We start from the raw sequence: 15,451 nt of genomic DNA, 5'->3' as shown, positions 1-15,451 counted from the left end.
TAAGGAAGCATTTGACAGACTGTGACATCAAGAAGCCCTGGCAAAACTGGGATAAATGGGAATTAGGGGAAAAAAGTGGGTATGTTCATTGATGATGGCACAAGTTACAACTCCTCAGATATTTATGTAGTCCATAGCCAAATAGAGCAAGATCTGGACAATATCCAGGTTTAGGTTGGCAAGTGGCAAATAATATTGTGCCACACAAGTGCCATGTAATGACCACCTCCAGCAAGAGAGAATCTGACCATTGCTACTTGACATTCAATGGCATTCTCCCACTATCAACATTCTTGGGTTACCACTGACCAGGACCACCTACATAAATACAAAAGCAGGCCAGGGATTAGGAACTCTGCAGCAGGTAACTCACTTGCTGACTCCCCAGAGCTTGTCCATCACCCAGGACAAGGCATACCCACTTGATTGGTTTCCCAACCAACAGATTCAAAATTCACTCCACTCATGAGCAATATTGTGTATGATCCACCTACAAAAGCCAACACACCCAACTTCCTTCATAACTCTTCTAAACCAGTGACCTCTGCTACCTAGAAGGAACAGGGCAGCAGACATGAGAACCACAGCCATCTGAAAACTCCCTTCTGGAGTCACACACCATCCTGATGTGTAGCTACATTACCATTCCCATTCTATTACTGGATCAAAATCCTGGGACACCCTGCCTAACAACTCTGAACATCCCTACTCAGAGGTCTGCAGTGGTTCAAGAAGGCAGCTCACCACCTCCTTCTCAAACAGCAATCAGGGATCAGCAGGTGTTGATGTATCCAACAATGCCCAGATCCCATGAGCAAATAATATTTTAAAATCTAGAGCAGACTACCAACTCAAATGCCACAGGAAACACTTCTTTCTTAAGTATTGCTGGATGAAAAAGCATTTTGTCAAAAGCTTTTCATTTCGCACTCACCAGGACAATTGAAAATGAATATATAATACACTCAGAGGAGAAAACTGATGGAGTCCACTTGCCAAACACTCAGCACGCTCCTCACATACAGTATGAATTTTCTCTTTACATTGGTATTTCTTGTGAACTGGCCTGCTGAGTGCAAGACAAAAAGATTCGACTAAACATATATTTTTCTCTAGCAATGTTCTGTGCTACCAAATAACTGTTAGTTCTTTCCTAATTATTCCATCAAGTCTCATGGTGAGTAGACCAACATTGTCACAGATCAATTGGATGGTCTGCAACCTTTTCTTTGACCACCTCACAGAGTGTTTCCTTTCCCCATTGCCTTGTGTAGAGACCAAACCTCTCACTTGCTTTGATCTGTGGAACCATAGTGGGCTTGCTAATGAATGAAGCGGTCTTTGCAATAATGCAGCAAATGTAAAACTAATTAAGATTCATTGAATGAAACCTTTGCCCTAGAGTAAATAGTAGCATTGAATAAAGTTTACAGACTTTATTAAATGTCAGCAAGGTGTATAAAGGAATTTGAACTTCAATGATTTGTTCAACTGCAACATGTCTCCTTCCCAAACAAAAAGGGCATCTGCTCCCTACCTCCTGCCAACATGTTTCTCATCATCAACATACAATAGCAGTTCTGTGTTTCTTTACCTCTCTTCCCCCATGCTAGTGGCTGAATTAGCTCTGTTGGCTGGACACCTGGTTTGAAATGCTGAGTAACACCAACACCAACAGTAATACCAACACCAACAGATCAATTCCTGTAGTGGCTGAGGTTATCATGATGGTCCCTCATTCCCAACTTCGACCCTCACCTGAGGTGTGATGACTGTCAGATTAAACTACCAACAGTTGTATCTCTCTAATAAGAGACAGGACTTATAGTCCAGTAGGACGACGGTGACTTACGTTACTCACCCACACTAAGTATGTAGAAGAATTAAACCACATGTTATGTTAGCCACTGGTTCACCATCATCAGGCTTTTTAATTATTAATTGCTGAAGGAGTTTCTTCTCTATTTGCAATGCAGATATGTAAACTCATCATTCTACAATTTGATTTTGTTTTTGAAATATACACCCACATGTATTGAAATGAACATACTGCCAGTTTATTTGATTTGTCTGGAAATTATAATTTTAGATATGCACCTAATAAGTAATAAATCACTTACATGAGCAATTTTGATGAACTGAAGTTAAAAATAACCAGATTCTAAATCTCTGTGCCACACAGTCATTAAAGTCCAATGAATCCAGAGCAAAACACAAATAGCAAATGTTTAACATTTCATCTCCACAAGAAAATTGTTTATTTTCCAATGTAACAGCAGGTCTGCACCCAAAACTAATTCAATGTTACTTTGGGGGTGTTCAAAGATTCTTAAATGTACTCCAGTTTTTGTTAAGTGGAATACTTCATGCTTGTGTCTCATATTACATGTAATTGGAGAGAGAAGGAAGACAACTTTGAGATACTCTGTGTAAAGGTAATTTAAAAAGACGGAAAAAAGTTGTAAAATTTACAATACAAAAATGCCAGCAATGATCATCTCCAATGAGAGAATCTAACATTCAATGGCACTACCATCACTCCATTGACAACATCATGAGGGTTACAGTTTGTTCAGTGTTGCTGGGTCCAAATCCTGGAACTCCCTCCCTAATGACATTGTGGGACTACATACACAAAACAGACTAAAGTAGTTCAAGGTGGCAGCTCACCACCACCCTCTCGAGGGCAACTTGATAAATGCTGCTCTAGGCAATGATGCCCATATTCTGTGAATTAATAAAAAAAATTAAATAGGATCGTGGCATTGCAAATATAGTATAAGAGGACTAGAGCAAGGGAATTAAGCTAAGCCTTTATAAAACACTAGTTAAGTCTCAGCTGGAGTATCATGTGCAGTTCTGAGTACCTTACTAATAGAAGGATAGTGAGGCCTGAGGAAATTTTATAGAAGGAAGACTTCCATGAAATAGAGACATGAAAGAAACTATGGTTATTCTTGTTAAATAGAAAAAATAAAGAGGGTTTATTGAGGTCTTTAAACCATGATAATTCTGATGGCTTTAATAGAATAAAAAAGGAAAAAAAAAGGTTCCGGTGGCAGAAGGATCACTAATCAGAAAATATAAATTTAAGGTGATTAGCAAAAGAACAAAGGAGAAATAAAAAAGTCTGAACGAGTTATAATGCTGTAAAATCCACTGCTTGAGATGGTGACAGAAACAATTTTTCATAAGAAGATGTAAAAGGAAATTGCATAAATATTTGAAGAGAATGAACTACGGGATTCTGAGGAAAAATCAGAAGAGAGATATTAATTGGACCGCTTTTTCAGTTCATCTTTGCTGTTTGGGCTCTTGGAAGTATTTCCTCCTGTATTGCATCACTTTATCATTGAGTGAGAAATTTACCCAATGTTGATGTGATCATTGAAGGCGAGAGGATAAGGGAAATGTGCTAGGACACTGCATTAGATCCCAATAAGTATTGTTGCAAGATACTGTCTCTGCAATTGGCTCATTCATCCGTCTAGAATAAAACACTGACAATGTGGTTATCTCAGTTTCTCAAAGAAGCCTAAATTTTTACCTTTACACAAAGAAAATTCCAAATGTTGTCTACTTGGCATACGAAACTTTTGGATAGCCATCTCAAACATTTCTCCTTCACTAGTTTTAACTATTTCCTGCCATCCATATGAAACATGCCTAAATCATAGAGGTACTCACGCAAGGTGCCTTTTTAATACCTTCTGGTTGATTACTCCAGCCTATCCTCATAGCTCATCATTTTGGCCCCAAGAATCAGCCCCTGCTCTTCTCTGCAATACTGAGTTGGACAGAAAGCTTGTCTCATCTCTTGGTGACCATAAACCAAGGTGAATTCCTAACATGGAACTGTGCAGTTTGAAACTGAACATCTTCAACTTGTACTAAGCAAGCAACAGAACTGAGAATTCTATTCAGCTAAACATATGATTAGATTCCCTACAGTATGGAAACAGGCCCTTCAGCCCAACAAGTCTACACCGACCCTCCGAAGAGTAACCCACCCAGACCCATTCCCCTACATTTACCCTTGACCAATGTACCTAACACTATGGGCAATTTAGCATGGCCAATTCACCTTTGGACTGCACATCTTTGGATTGTGGAAGGAAACCGGAGCACCCGGAGGAAATGCACGCAGACCCGGGGAGAATGTGCAAACTCCACACAGACAATCACCCGAGGTAGGAATCGAACCTGGGTCCCTGGTGCTGTGAGGTAGCAGTGATAACCACTGAGCCACCGTGCCACCCAATGGATTGCCCTTTACAACTATGATTTGAAAACCTACCTTCTGTTATGCAGACAGAATAGCCAAATCATGGGGCCAAGTCCATGTCCATGCAAATTTCAGTGAATAATTAAATGTGATTTGAAAAGAAACCTTTAATCCAAATGGACTTTTTTCACCAAAATTGGATGGCCGAAATTTCAGATACTGTTAATGCATTAGCTGTCATAACACTGGCCCACCCATTGGTTTAGCTTGTAACTGGAAACTGTGACCAATGACATTGAAGGAGGGACCTGAGCCTGTATCGAGAATAGTGAAGTACTTGGTTAGGTTGTACCCTAAGCTTGGTCAAACTCAATGATGGTGAGTGATACTCACATCAAATAGAAATCCACTTTCTTAATAATCTTTGTACAAAATGCCATAATTGATTGAACAATCTCAGGAGATCTTTCACAGAAAGCACTTTCAGCCTGACCTCAAGCTAAAAACATCACCATTTCAAACAGAAATTGCGATAATTCATTATCATTATCTGAAATGCTTACATCTATATACAGACAGTATTTATCCTAATGATAATATCTTCCAAAGTATTCTGGAAATTGACAGTTAATCAACAGTCCTAAATTTTGGTTCCAACCCACAACCTAGACACTGAAATAAAGGAAAGTACAATACAAACGTATAATTATCTCAATCCTTTTTGCAGCAGGCAGTTAATTTACATCAGACATGAGACTGCTGTGAGAATAATCTACAATGAGATGATAACTCACACAGAGCTTTCTCCATGTACATTTTGACAGGTGATTAGAATGTGCATTTATCAGGGAAAGCAGTAGGCTCATATCATCACCTCTTTCCCTTTCTCTCCTTTTGAAAAGAATTCTCACTCCTGACCTTACTGCTTGTGTATATATTTAACAAACCAAGCCAGAAGCTGAAATAGCAATGTTAAGTTTGAAGCAACAATGCCACATGACAAATAATGGAATTCTCATCAGAGGTTCAACTTTGGATTTTGAACTCCAGTCTCATTATCTGGAAGAGAGGGGGATAAAGCGGTTCACTGCAAGTTGTGGTCATATTCACTCAGCATCTCCTTGACAACACTCCTCCTGATCTCTCTCAGAAGCAGAATGCAATTAATTTGCAACACTTCTGTAGGAAGCATTGAACATGCCACGTTCTGTGCCTTTTATGCTCCAGCACACACTCTTGTACGTAGTAATATTGTCAGAATTTGACAGACACTGGCAAGCCTTCTGTGACATCTCAAGCAGCACATAGGGGTGTTGGTGGGGGAGCTGAAGTCATTTTCTGTTCTTAACCTATTCACTAATACAACTGATAAATATAGCATGCTGGTACAAATTAGATTCCCCCCTCAATCTGGTCAATTCATTAGGAGTGTAACACTAACTTTCTCCCTCAATTTTGTGAAAGAATTACTTGTCTTTCTTCCGTGGGATTTCCTACTGTTCTAGAAGTATATGACTGATGTTTCATTAAACGTAATGCTCCTGATCACAGTTCATTATTCCTCCATAAGCAGTCTTTCACTGAAATTCATCAAAGTTCCTCTGATAGTCCTGTACAAACCCATGACGACTTCCATTTAGAAGGACAAAGGCATCAGATATATGGGAGCGCCACCACCTTCACGTTGCCCTCCAAACTACTCACCATCCTGACTTAGAAATACATCCTTCCTTCACTGTTGCAGAGTCAAAGTCCTTGAAATCCCTCCCTAATGGCATTGTGGGTCAACCCATAGCATGTGGTTTGCAGCACTTCAAGGTGGCAGCTCACCACCACCTTCTCAAGGGCAATAAAGGCTGGCCAGCCAGCAACACCCACATCCCACAAATGAATAAAGAAAAAAGGTCATTGAATTCAGCTTCAACACTTTATTGTGTATGACTGAATTTGAGGTGGACAAAGGCTACCACTTCAATTTTCTGGGCTTGGAAGACACTTGAGAAATTTTAAACTAAATGGTAGGTAACAACACAAAGATTGCAATTAGACATTTACTTCGTTCACTGAACCACAACAAGGAACACAGAAACGAGGCACCTATCACAATGAGTGAAATAAATTTCCTCTTCTTTCTAATGCAGCTACTTACTTTCCTCATATTTGTGTCCCTAGATCTGTACATCACACCCAATGACATTTGTGAGAAAATCATGCAAGTGATCACTTGATCACTAACTTCTGAATTTGTTGTTTGGAGAAATAAGTGGTTGGGTCAAGAATATGGCCTCCATGTTAGCTGCGAAGTGGAGGTACGTCAGCAGACATTAAAGGAATACTGCACTGACAGGAACCTGGAGTCTCCATACGAGGTGGTTGGAGGAGTTGCAAAAACTGTCCTCTATGAGCAACTGCCTCTGGCAATAGACAACCAAACGCTGAGAAGACTGGAAAAACACAGCAGGTCTGGCAACATCCATGAAGATAGAGTCATTCTGAAGAGGTGTTATACTGGACTTGAAATATTAACACTGTTTGTCTGTCCACAGACCTGCTGTATTTCTCCAGCATTCTCTACTTCAGATTTCCAGCATCTATAGTAGTTTGCATTTATTGCTATGCCATGTACTACATTTTCAATCTATTCTGTCCTACTTGGTCCAGATATTTTGGCTCTCTATCCAAGTCATTCTAAGTGAGGCTCAATTCCTCGAGCCTACATGAAGAAACTCCTTAGAGTTATCAAAGGATAATGCCCAGTAACATGCATGGAGCAAACAGAAAGCTCTGGTCTCTTGGTTGTTTTCAAGCTACTGAAATGATTGTTGGCCAAGTGATAATATATTAAATCCAATCTAACTCTAATAGTAAGGTAATAAGCAAACTTAACAATAAACAAGCAATTATATCATAAACCAGGTGAAAGGCACTTTGTAGAGTGCATAACTTTACCACACTGTATTAACACAATGTTATTATAATTGTACAGCTCTTCCTTGGTGCTTTTCTCTGGCTGGTTGATGCTTTGGAGGTATAAAACTGAAAATAAATCTTTTCATCGAGACCTTCCATCTGACTGAAGAGGATTCAAGCCAAATCAAATCCAACAACCTGATCTGAATACTCTGCCCACCTTTTGACAACCGTGACAAATTCATCCACAGCAATTCAAATAAACACCACCCTAAATATAAACCAACAATATTCTAAACAAAATATACACAACATTGTTTAAAAACAAGACAATTACATCTATTTCCCAATATTCTTGACTGACAAGAGACACAAAAGTTATCAGCGTTGGGAGGGATTGTGGACTTGAGACAGGACTAGTCATGATCTTATTGAATGCCAGAGCAGGTTCAAGGGGTTAAATGGTCTATTTCTGCTCCTATTTCATATGTCTGTATGTTAACTGATCATTTTAAAAGTTCTGGATTTGGATCTGCTCTGTTGCAGAAAACTAATCAGTTTTCCCTTCAGGGCCATACCCTGTGTGCCAAGTTTTGTTGATATCTGTTCACTAGTTTTGGAGAAAAGTTCTTGTATGTTTTCTATTCTTCCCGTCACTACAGGCAGACAATAGAATGAGCCTTGTTAAAAAGTGCGGTGCTGGAAACTTCCGATCACCTTCAGTGGCAAAGATAACTAATTAAAGTGAAAACTGCATAATTCAGGTCGTTGAAATTGTAAATAGTAAAAGATTTTAAATCTAATGTTAATTTGTATCTTGTTAAAAAAAAAACTATTACTACATTCAGCGCTCCTTTCTTCTATTTGTGGGGAGCTATCTAAAATGTGTCTGATTCATGCAACCAAAATAATGAATTACTCGTTCCTCTTAACCTGCAGCCAACACATTATATAAATTCATCATTGACAACCTCATTGACAAAAAAAAATCTGTTATCAATTCAAAAATATTCATGCCATCCAAAAGCTGTATATATATGAGAATCTTCCAGTAGGATTCCTCTCAAACGTATTGCTGAGGCAACAGGGTGGCTCAGTGGTTAGCACTGTTGCCTCACAGCAGCTAGGGAACTGGGTTCAATTCCACTCTTGGGTGACTGTTTGTGTAGAGTTTGTACATTTGCCCTGTGTCTACGTGGGGTTCCTCTAGGTGTTCCAGTTTCCTCCCACAGCCCAAGGATGTGTATAGGTTTGGTGGATTGGCAATGCTGAATTGCCCAAAGTGTTCAGGGATGTGCAGGTTAGGTGGATTAGCCATGGGAAATGGAAAGTTACAGGGATGAGGTGGGTCTGGGTGGGATGCTATTTGGAGGGTTGGTATGGACTTGATGGGCCAAATGGCCTGCCTTCATGCTGTATGGATTCTATTTATAACAAAGTTCAAAAACACAGGATGAAATACATTTGGGGCACTTTGTATTGCTTCATAATTCATACACCTTATATGATTTAAGGGGACAGCAGACTAGATTAAAACAAGATATAGATGCTTCATTTTTAGTACATAGTACCTGTTAGCTCAAATCAACCAACAGCTAGCTGCTACATCAACAGCAGAACACAAAGTGTTAATTCCAGTTCTGACATATTAGATGTCCCTGCCTCGCACCAATCACCATGCCAATTACAGCTCCGTCCCAAACAGGTGAAAATTAGCCACCATAAGTGGTTTACATTTCCGAAAGATTTTTTCTCCTTAAAGTTCTTGCATATTTTCTATTCTTCCCGTCACTACAGGCAGGCAATAGAATGAGCCTAGTTAAAAAGTGTGGTGCTGGAAAAGCACAGCAGGTCAAGCAGCATCTGAGGAGCAGGAGAGTTGACATTTTGAGCATAAGCTCTTCATCAGAAATGTGGGGTGTGGGGTGTGGGGTGGGGTGCCCAAGTGCTCTGAGAGACAAAAGGGAGGGGGTGGGGATGGTGGGTAGGTAGCTAGGAATGTGATAGGTAGATGAAGATAGGTAGATGATGATAGGTCAGAATGGAGGGTGGAGAGGATAGATGGGAAGGAAGATGGACATGTAGGACAGTTCCGAGTTGGAGGGTTGGATCTGGGATGAGGTGGGGGAGGGGTGGTGAGGAAGCTGGTGAAGTCAACATTGATCCCATGTGGTTGGACAGTCCCTGTACTTTTTGACTCTGATCTCCAGCATTTGCAGTTCTCACTTTCTCCTACAGAGTGAGCCTAGTACATCAATTCCAACTTGATCAACTATATATTACTGCACAGAAGATCCACATTGTTTGAGAGAGAAGTCAAACTAGAGGTAGAGGCACGGTGGCTCAGTGGTTAGCACTGCTGCCTCACATCACCAGGGTCCCAGGTTCGAATCCAGCCTCAGGCGACTGTCTGTGGGTTACTCTTCGGAGAGTGGGGTGGACTTGATGGGCCGAATGGCCTGTTTCCACATTGTAGGGGATCTGATCTAATCATAAACCCCTCATCTCATTGACTAAGTGATTGTCTTGGAGGCCAATAAGCATCATGGGCAAATGGCCATCAACTGGTGGCAGCAAACAGCATTGCCCTTTGATGTGAAGGACACTGCTTGTCACTGGCCACTCGGGTGTTTCCTCTCTTTCTGGTGGTGGAAATTTGAATAAAGATTCGTGCACCTTGTGTCTTTCACTGTGTCTCACACCTGCACACACACAACATGGGTGCCGGGGGAAAAATAAGCAATACCGCAGTTAGGCGGGTAAATAAAAACAAACTGGTGGCAGACCTGCATTAAGTCTTCCCTTGGACTTAGATTATTTTCTTTGAAATACAAAGCTGCAATGGCTATCCTTCCACATCAATTGGCCTTGATATTCTGGAAAGCATTTGCTTACATAACCAATGCTGCCGTGGGCACAGGGAGGAATAAGCTTCTTCTCCAACATGCCAGCCTCTGCAAATGTAAACAAAAAATCTCCAAAGTAGAAAAGGAGGAACAAGTTCATGCAGACAGCAGCAATCAGAGGCTCATAAATGCCAGTCAAGTGATATATATTGGGACAGCTGCTGATAAACAGCAACAAGGGAAAGGATAAAAGTCTTTGCTGTGAGACTCAGTGCTGTCAATAACCCAGACATCAAGAAATTATTGTTCAAAAATCCAACTTTGTTTGCGAACCTGTTATAACGTAGCAATTGTTTATTTGGCTTTGATATCTACCTATTACCAGCCAATGTCCAGGCACAAAATAAGTAGTCTGTTGAATGAAGTAAGAGAGGCCTGTTATAGCCTTGGAACTGTACCATGAGGGAACATAATGAGCAAGACTCAAATTAAAAATTGAAGGGAAAGTGATCAGAGAGTGAATCAAAACATGTCACTGAGAGACAGCTCCTTGCTGTCTGTTTAACATCCATCAGCACTTATACACATGATCATTTTTCCATTTTCAACAAGTTTAGCAAGTGGTGGTAGTCACATGGAAAACTGCTACATGTGGAAATATCAGATTTGTCACAGACACCAAAAACGCCTTAGCACAACAGTACTCCAAATAATTCTGTTACAAGTTTTGCACAGGTAAGGCAACCTCACAGAACTCATCATTTTAAAATAGTTCAATAAGTCTGCAACTTTTGATTCTGGCACCATCTGAAAAACCAAATCAAACAAGTTAATTTCTCTTGGTGTGAAGAATGGTTTTGTGAGGTTGCCTTTTACCAGCTTGTCCCGGTTTTCTCTGTACATGCTTAAAGGAATTAATTCAGACACTTAATACAGAAAATGTAAACAGTTAAACACAAGATGCAACATTTAAGGTGCAATTTTAAGACTGAGTTAACCTGTATCCACACAAGCTCTACAGAGCTAGGGTACATTGTTGGCTGTACACTGCACTCTTACAGTTTCAAGCCCCAATGTTACCATATCTTGATTTACATCTTCTAACATTTTCTGTCCCAATTGTGACCTGCATTGGATAGAAATTTATCACACAGAAATAGTCCAAGCGGCCTGCCAAGCTTTAATCTCCATGTGGATCTCCTTCTCCCTTGTTTTATGGGTCACACAATGCCAGAGGGAAATCAATGCAACATTGGAGATTCTGCCAACAGGAAATGACATTAAACACGTGGTCTGTTGGTGAAACCACACTCACTGCTCAGAAAGCCAGTAGTAAGTATAGGATATTCACGCAATGCTTCCTGCAACAGTGGCTGTTTCTTCTCTCAGATGTAGCATCAAAGAAAAACTCAAATCAATTCGACAGGCCAATCTGACCCATTGTACATATTGGGGTTAACAGAGTTAACTTATGAGAAATACTTGCTTTGTATTTCCTTGAGTACAAGAGATGAAGGGTGTTCAAATTATGATTAGAGATTATTAAAGGAGTTGGTAGGAGAGAGAGACAGAGTACTTTCTCTGGCGGGGGGGGGGGGGGGGGAAAGAGGGTGAGCAGAACACAAATTAAAATTTAAACCAGGCTAATTAAGTAAGGGTGGTGTCAAGAACTAATTCTTCAAACAAAGTGCAGTGCAAATCTCCAACTTGCTCCACCAAAAACATTTGAGGCCATGACTTAATTGAAAATTTCAAAATGGAGATTGGATTTTTGACAGCAGAAGCATTCAGGATTACAGGACCAAGCTCACTTATAGGTCAGCCATGATCGAACTGGATAGCAGAACAGGATGGAAGGCAGAATGGCCTCTTTCTGTGTTCCTAATTCTGTACCTAGAAACAGACAGACACATACACGTGGACAAAGAGACTAGCACACACATTACAGAATTCTATTGATTACTGATACCTGAAGATACGCCATGAAATACACCTTCCTTAGTCCTGGAGCCTGGAGATAAATACATTTAAGAAGAAAACATATAAAAACCCCTGTTAATAAATTGTCACAAATCACAGCAGCAAATTCCCTTTCCCCAGGTTCAGGTCAAATTAAGTCATCATGATGTGGAAAGGAATTAAAAGCTACTATCAAGAGCTGCTCAAGCTGGCGAAACTGACAAGTGGGTGGTCACCTGGGGAAGAGCCACGGGGTCTGGAAACAGCAAGGGGCAAGGAGCTACCTGTCAGGAAAGGGTTAAACACGCCATTGTTCCACTCACCCAGGACCTTCTGCCTTCCCCATCCCCACCCTTGCATCTTCTCTCCTCCCTCTGGACGGACCGCGGGAGAACTGACAGCCTGCAAACAGCTTCAAATCGCACCTGCCCCTGAGCTGTGTCATAACATGTCCAAACAGTTTGTTTTAATAACAAAACTAATAATAATCACAGCTCGGAGGTTAGTGCAAGAAAGGCACGGGAGGGCAAGGGCAGAATTAAAAACCTTAAATTAGTGGAAAAATAAATCAAATTCTGGTTTTATTTTCTTAAAATTCCAAATTCCAGGAAATGAATGAAATTGACCTTATACTGACACAGGTCAATGTCTCAATCTCGGTGCACACAGCAGAAAAGGTCTTCATAATTCAGCAGTGAAATGACCTTGACGCTAACCTTCCCCCTCGTCGAATTTAACACATATCTAATGCTACCCTCGTATTAATTTGTTGGAAAAAAATGGATTCCTTTTTAGCACCCAACAGTTTAAATTTTACAAAACTGCATTGGATTAGTCTTGTCTTTTTGTCATATATATATATAAAATATATATAAATCTCTTTACCTCGCGGATCCAAACACTTGATGCTTTGCTGCTCTACAACTTAAACATTTCGGATTTGGAAGTGTCAGCTATCCTTTCTCCCTGACTAGCAACCACTTACACACGTTCTTACCAGAGAAGAAAAGAAAAGCTTTCTATTAATGCTCTGGTTTCTTACACATCCCCCCACCCAAGGTGTAAGATTAGGTGGAAGGAGTTTTTCCATGCCAAATATTGCATTTTCTTTGCCATGTGAAACATTAATTTTTCTACCTACCCACATACAGTACCCCATCCTTCGTTTTTCCCGCCGCCTCTGCCACTCCCTGCTTCGTTTTCTCAGCGGCTGCTACTACCCCATCCTTAGCCTTGGACAGCCCTTTCATGAAAACATCCATGGCTACTCTTTGGTCACTGGACGAAAGAGAGAGAGAGAGATCACACAATAAGTAGCATCCACAATGACTGAAACCATCTAAAATCTCATAGAACCACAAACGCAATGGACAAGTTTACCGTTTGGTTTTATTTGGCAGAGAGAGAGAGAGAGAGAGAGAAAGAGAAATAATTTCCCCAGCCGTTCAGTACATCACTGCAGCATCGAGGTTTGGTTTAGGATGGCTGAGCTAAACGCAGCGCGGAGCTGAAACTACCGAACACCCTGGTGTTGGAACGGATTGGCTCTGACTCCAACTCAGCAGCCCAGCTTCTCCCCACTGCGTCCCGATCTGAGGACGTGCTTCCTGATTTGTTGGTGTGAAGGACTTTCATCTCTCGATTCCAACCCACCTCCCACCACCAGTGGGACAAACGACCACCCAATCCCGCTCCCTCCCCTCCACCTTTCTCTCTTCCTCTACGCCCTCGGCTCCAACATTTACATAAAACACATCAACAACTTCTATTGAAGGTAATGTTTCATCATCTTGGATCTGTCTCGCCTGTGGAAATTATTCCTCTGTTGCCATGTGCGCTGAAGATTAGAGCCCTGCAGTATTTCAAATCTTTCAAATGGAGAAATGCACAGCAATATATGTTTAACACGTTACCTTTTTTGTAGTGTCTGGTAGATTTGCTATTAATATAGCGTGTGTAAAGAAACTACACTCTCTTCCCTCCATTACTGTGGTAGGGTTTAATTTAATGTGATTTCTTGACAATCATAACCAGCCAGGTGAAAATGAACATTTCTTTGAGATTTTAAATTAATTGCTGGTCTTGTTTTTGTTTCTTATGTCAAATTAAATGATTTCATGTATTGACAGCATTAAAAAAACCTCCTCAATAATTGTGTTGTTTCTGTAATATTTTAATAGTAATTTTTTATTTTTCTTAATGTGTTGTGTGCAAAGTCACAAGGAGCAGCCTCACAAAAACTGGTGACTTTTGCCATCTGGGGAAGTGTAAATGCTAAATAGAGCAGAAAGAAATAGTCACTAGTCACATTGAATTAATTTTTCATTCCATGCAATGAAAAACAAAGTCAGTGTAAAATAAGATGCTGATTGTACTGTGGGAAGAAAAATCATTAAAGTAAGGCCTGTGAGGGATGAAGTAATTGTATTAATATTTGCTGAGGGAATTGTTTCTCCAAGATTTTCTGTGTTAATATGTGAGGGAGTGTAGATGTGACACTTCAACAATGGAACATTGCCTCAACAAATCGTGCAAGTGATTGCAATGAACGAAATAACTCCACAGAGGCCAGTATCCTGTCACCAAGTCACCCCTTATTTACACATTGAGAGTCCTTGACACTACTCCAGCTCTCAGAGTGAACAGAATGTTTGACACTCTTTTATTATCTTGGCAAAAGTGAGCACTGCAGATATTGGAGATTAGAGTCGAGAGTGTGTTGCTGGTAAACACAGCAGGTCATGCAGCATCCGAGGAGCAGGAGAGTCGATGTTTCGGGCAAAAGCCCTTCATCATTGGCTTTTGGCTTTTGCCTGAAACATTGACTCTCCTGCTCCTCGGATCTGCCTGATCTGCTGTGCTTTTCCAGCACCACACTCTCGATTACTGTTAATATCTGTCAGCCAGAGCTCCGTGATTGGAGCTGTTAGTCTGGTCCAATCAAGGAACTCATATTCTGTGAGGTCTACCTGGCTGACCTCATTACAATCACTGCATCCGTCCCCCACCCGAGTTTGAGGGGAGAGGTCAGTTTTTTTTTTGTAACTCCTCCTGGGCATTGGTCAGATTCCTCCAACTTTGCTTCAGGTACAGGAATCATGTAACATGCAGTTTCTGACCTCTTGCTCCTGGAGCATCTCGGAAGAAATTCATTTTCCTTTTCAGGTGGCAAAGTTGTCGAGGTGACGATATCCAATGTGTCCATCTCAGATTCTGAGGTATTTTCAATGCTTGACAGGGATGGAGAACCCATAGGTTCTGGAACAGTTGGGAAGGCAGTCGAGGAGCCAAGCATGATTTCCTCCTGCACTGTTTGCATGTTTGGAATTTCCACTTGCTTGTTCAGGACCGTTGCACCTACCCAAACTTTGTACGTCACTGGACCTGACTTCATGTCAACCACACCTCTTAGCCATGTAGGGCCGTGGTGTCTACACCAAACTTCACCCCCTGAAGTACCTGTAAATTGTCTCTCTTGCTTAGCAAAGTCTTGTATCAAACATTGGCACTT

At 40.8% G+C, this 15,451-nt stretch overlaps 1 protein-coding gene across 2 annotated transcripts in view; it reads right to left on the bottom strand.

Moving 5' to 3' along the window:
- The window catches only part of LOC122539488 (alpha-synuclein-like), a 75,438-nt gene extending 61,907 nt beyond the window's left edge, over positions 1–13,531 (bottom strand). The window contains exons 1-3 of one of the 2 annotated variants that reach the window (XM_087979811.1): positions 13,321–13,531; positions 13,082–13,218; positions 11,951–11,992 (exon numbers count right to left, since the gene is read on the bottom strand). In XM_087979811.1, the coding sequence (XP_087835937.1) occupies positions 11,951–11,992; positions 13,082–13,202 (163 nt within the window). In that variant the 5' untranslated portion in view covers positions 13,203–13,218; positions 13,321–13,531. The remainder of the gene's footprint in view (positions 1–11,950; positions 11,993–13,081; positions 13,219–13,320) is intronic. The other variant, XM_043674384.2, reaches the window with a different exon arrangement.
- Between the last annotated feature and the right edge of the window lie 1,920 nt (positions 13,532–15,451).

This window comes from Chiloscyllium plagiosum, unplaced genomic scaffold (assembly GCF_037043375.1).
Source record: "Chiloscyllium plagiosum isolate Xiang-an unplaced genomic scaffold, Cpla_swu_hap1 HiC_scaffold_36, whole genome shotgun sequence".
NCBI lineage: Eukaryota > Metazoa > Chordata > Chondrichthyes > Orectolobiformes > Hemiscylliidae > Chiloscyllium > Chiloscyllium plagiosum.
Note: the sequence above shows the minus strand (reverse complement) of the source record. Positions and strands in the feature narration are given on the sequence as shown.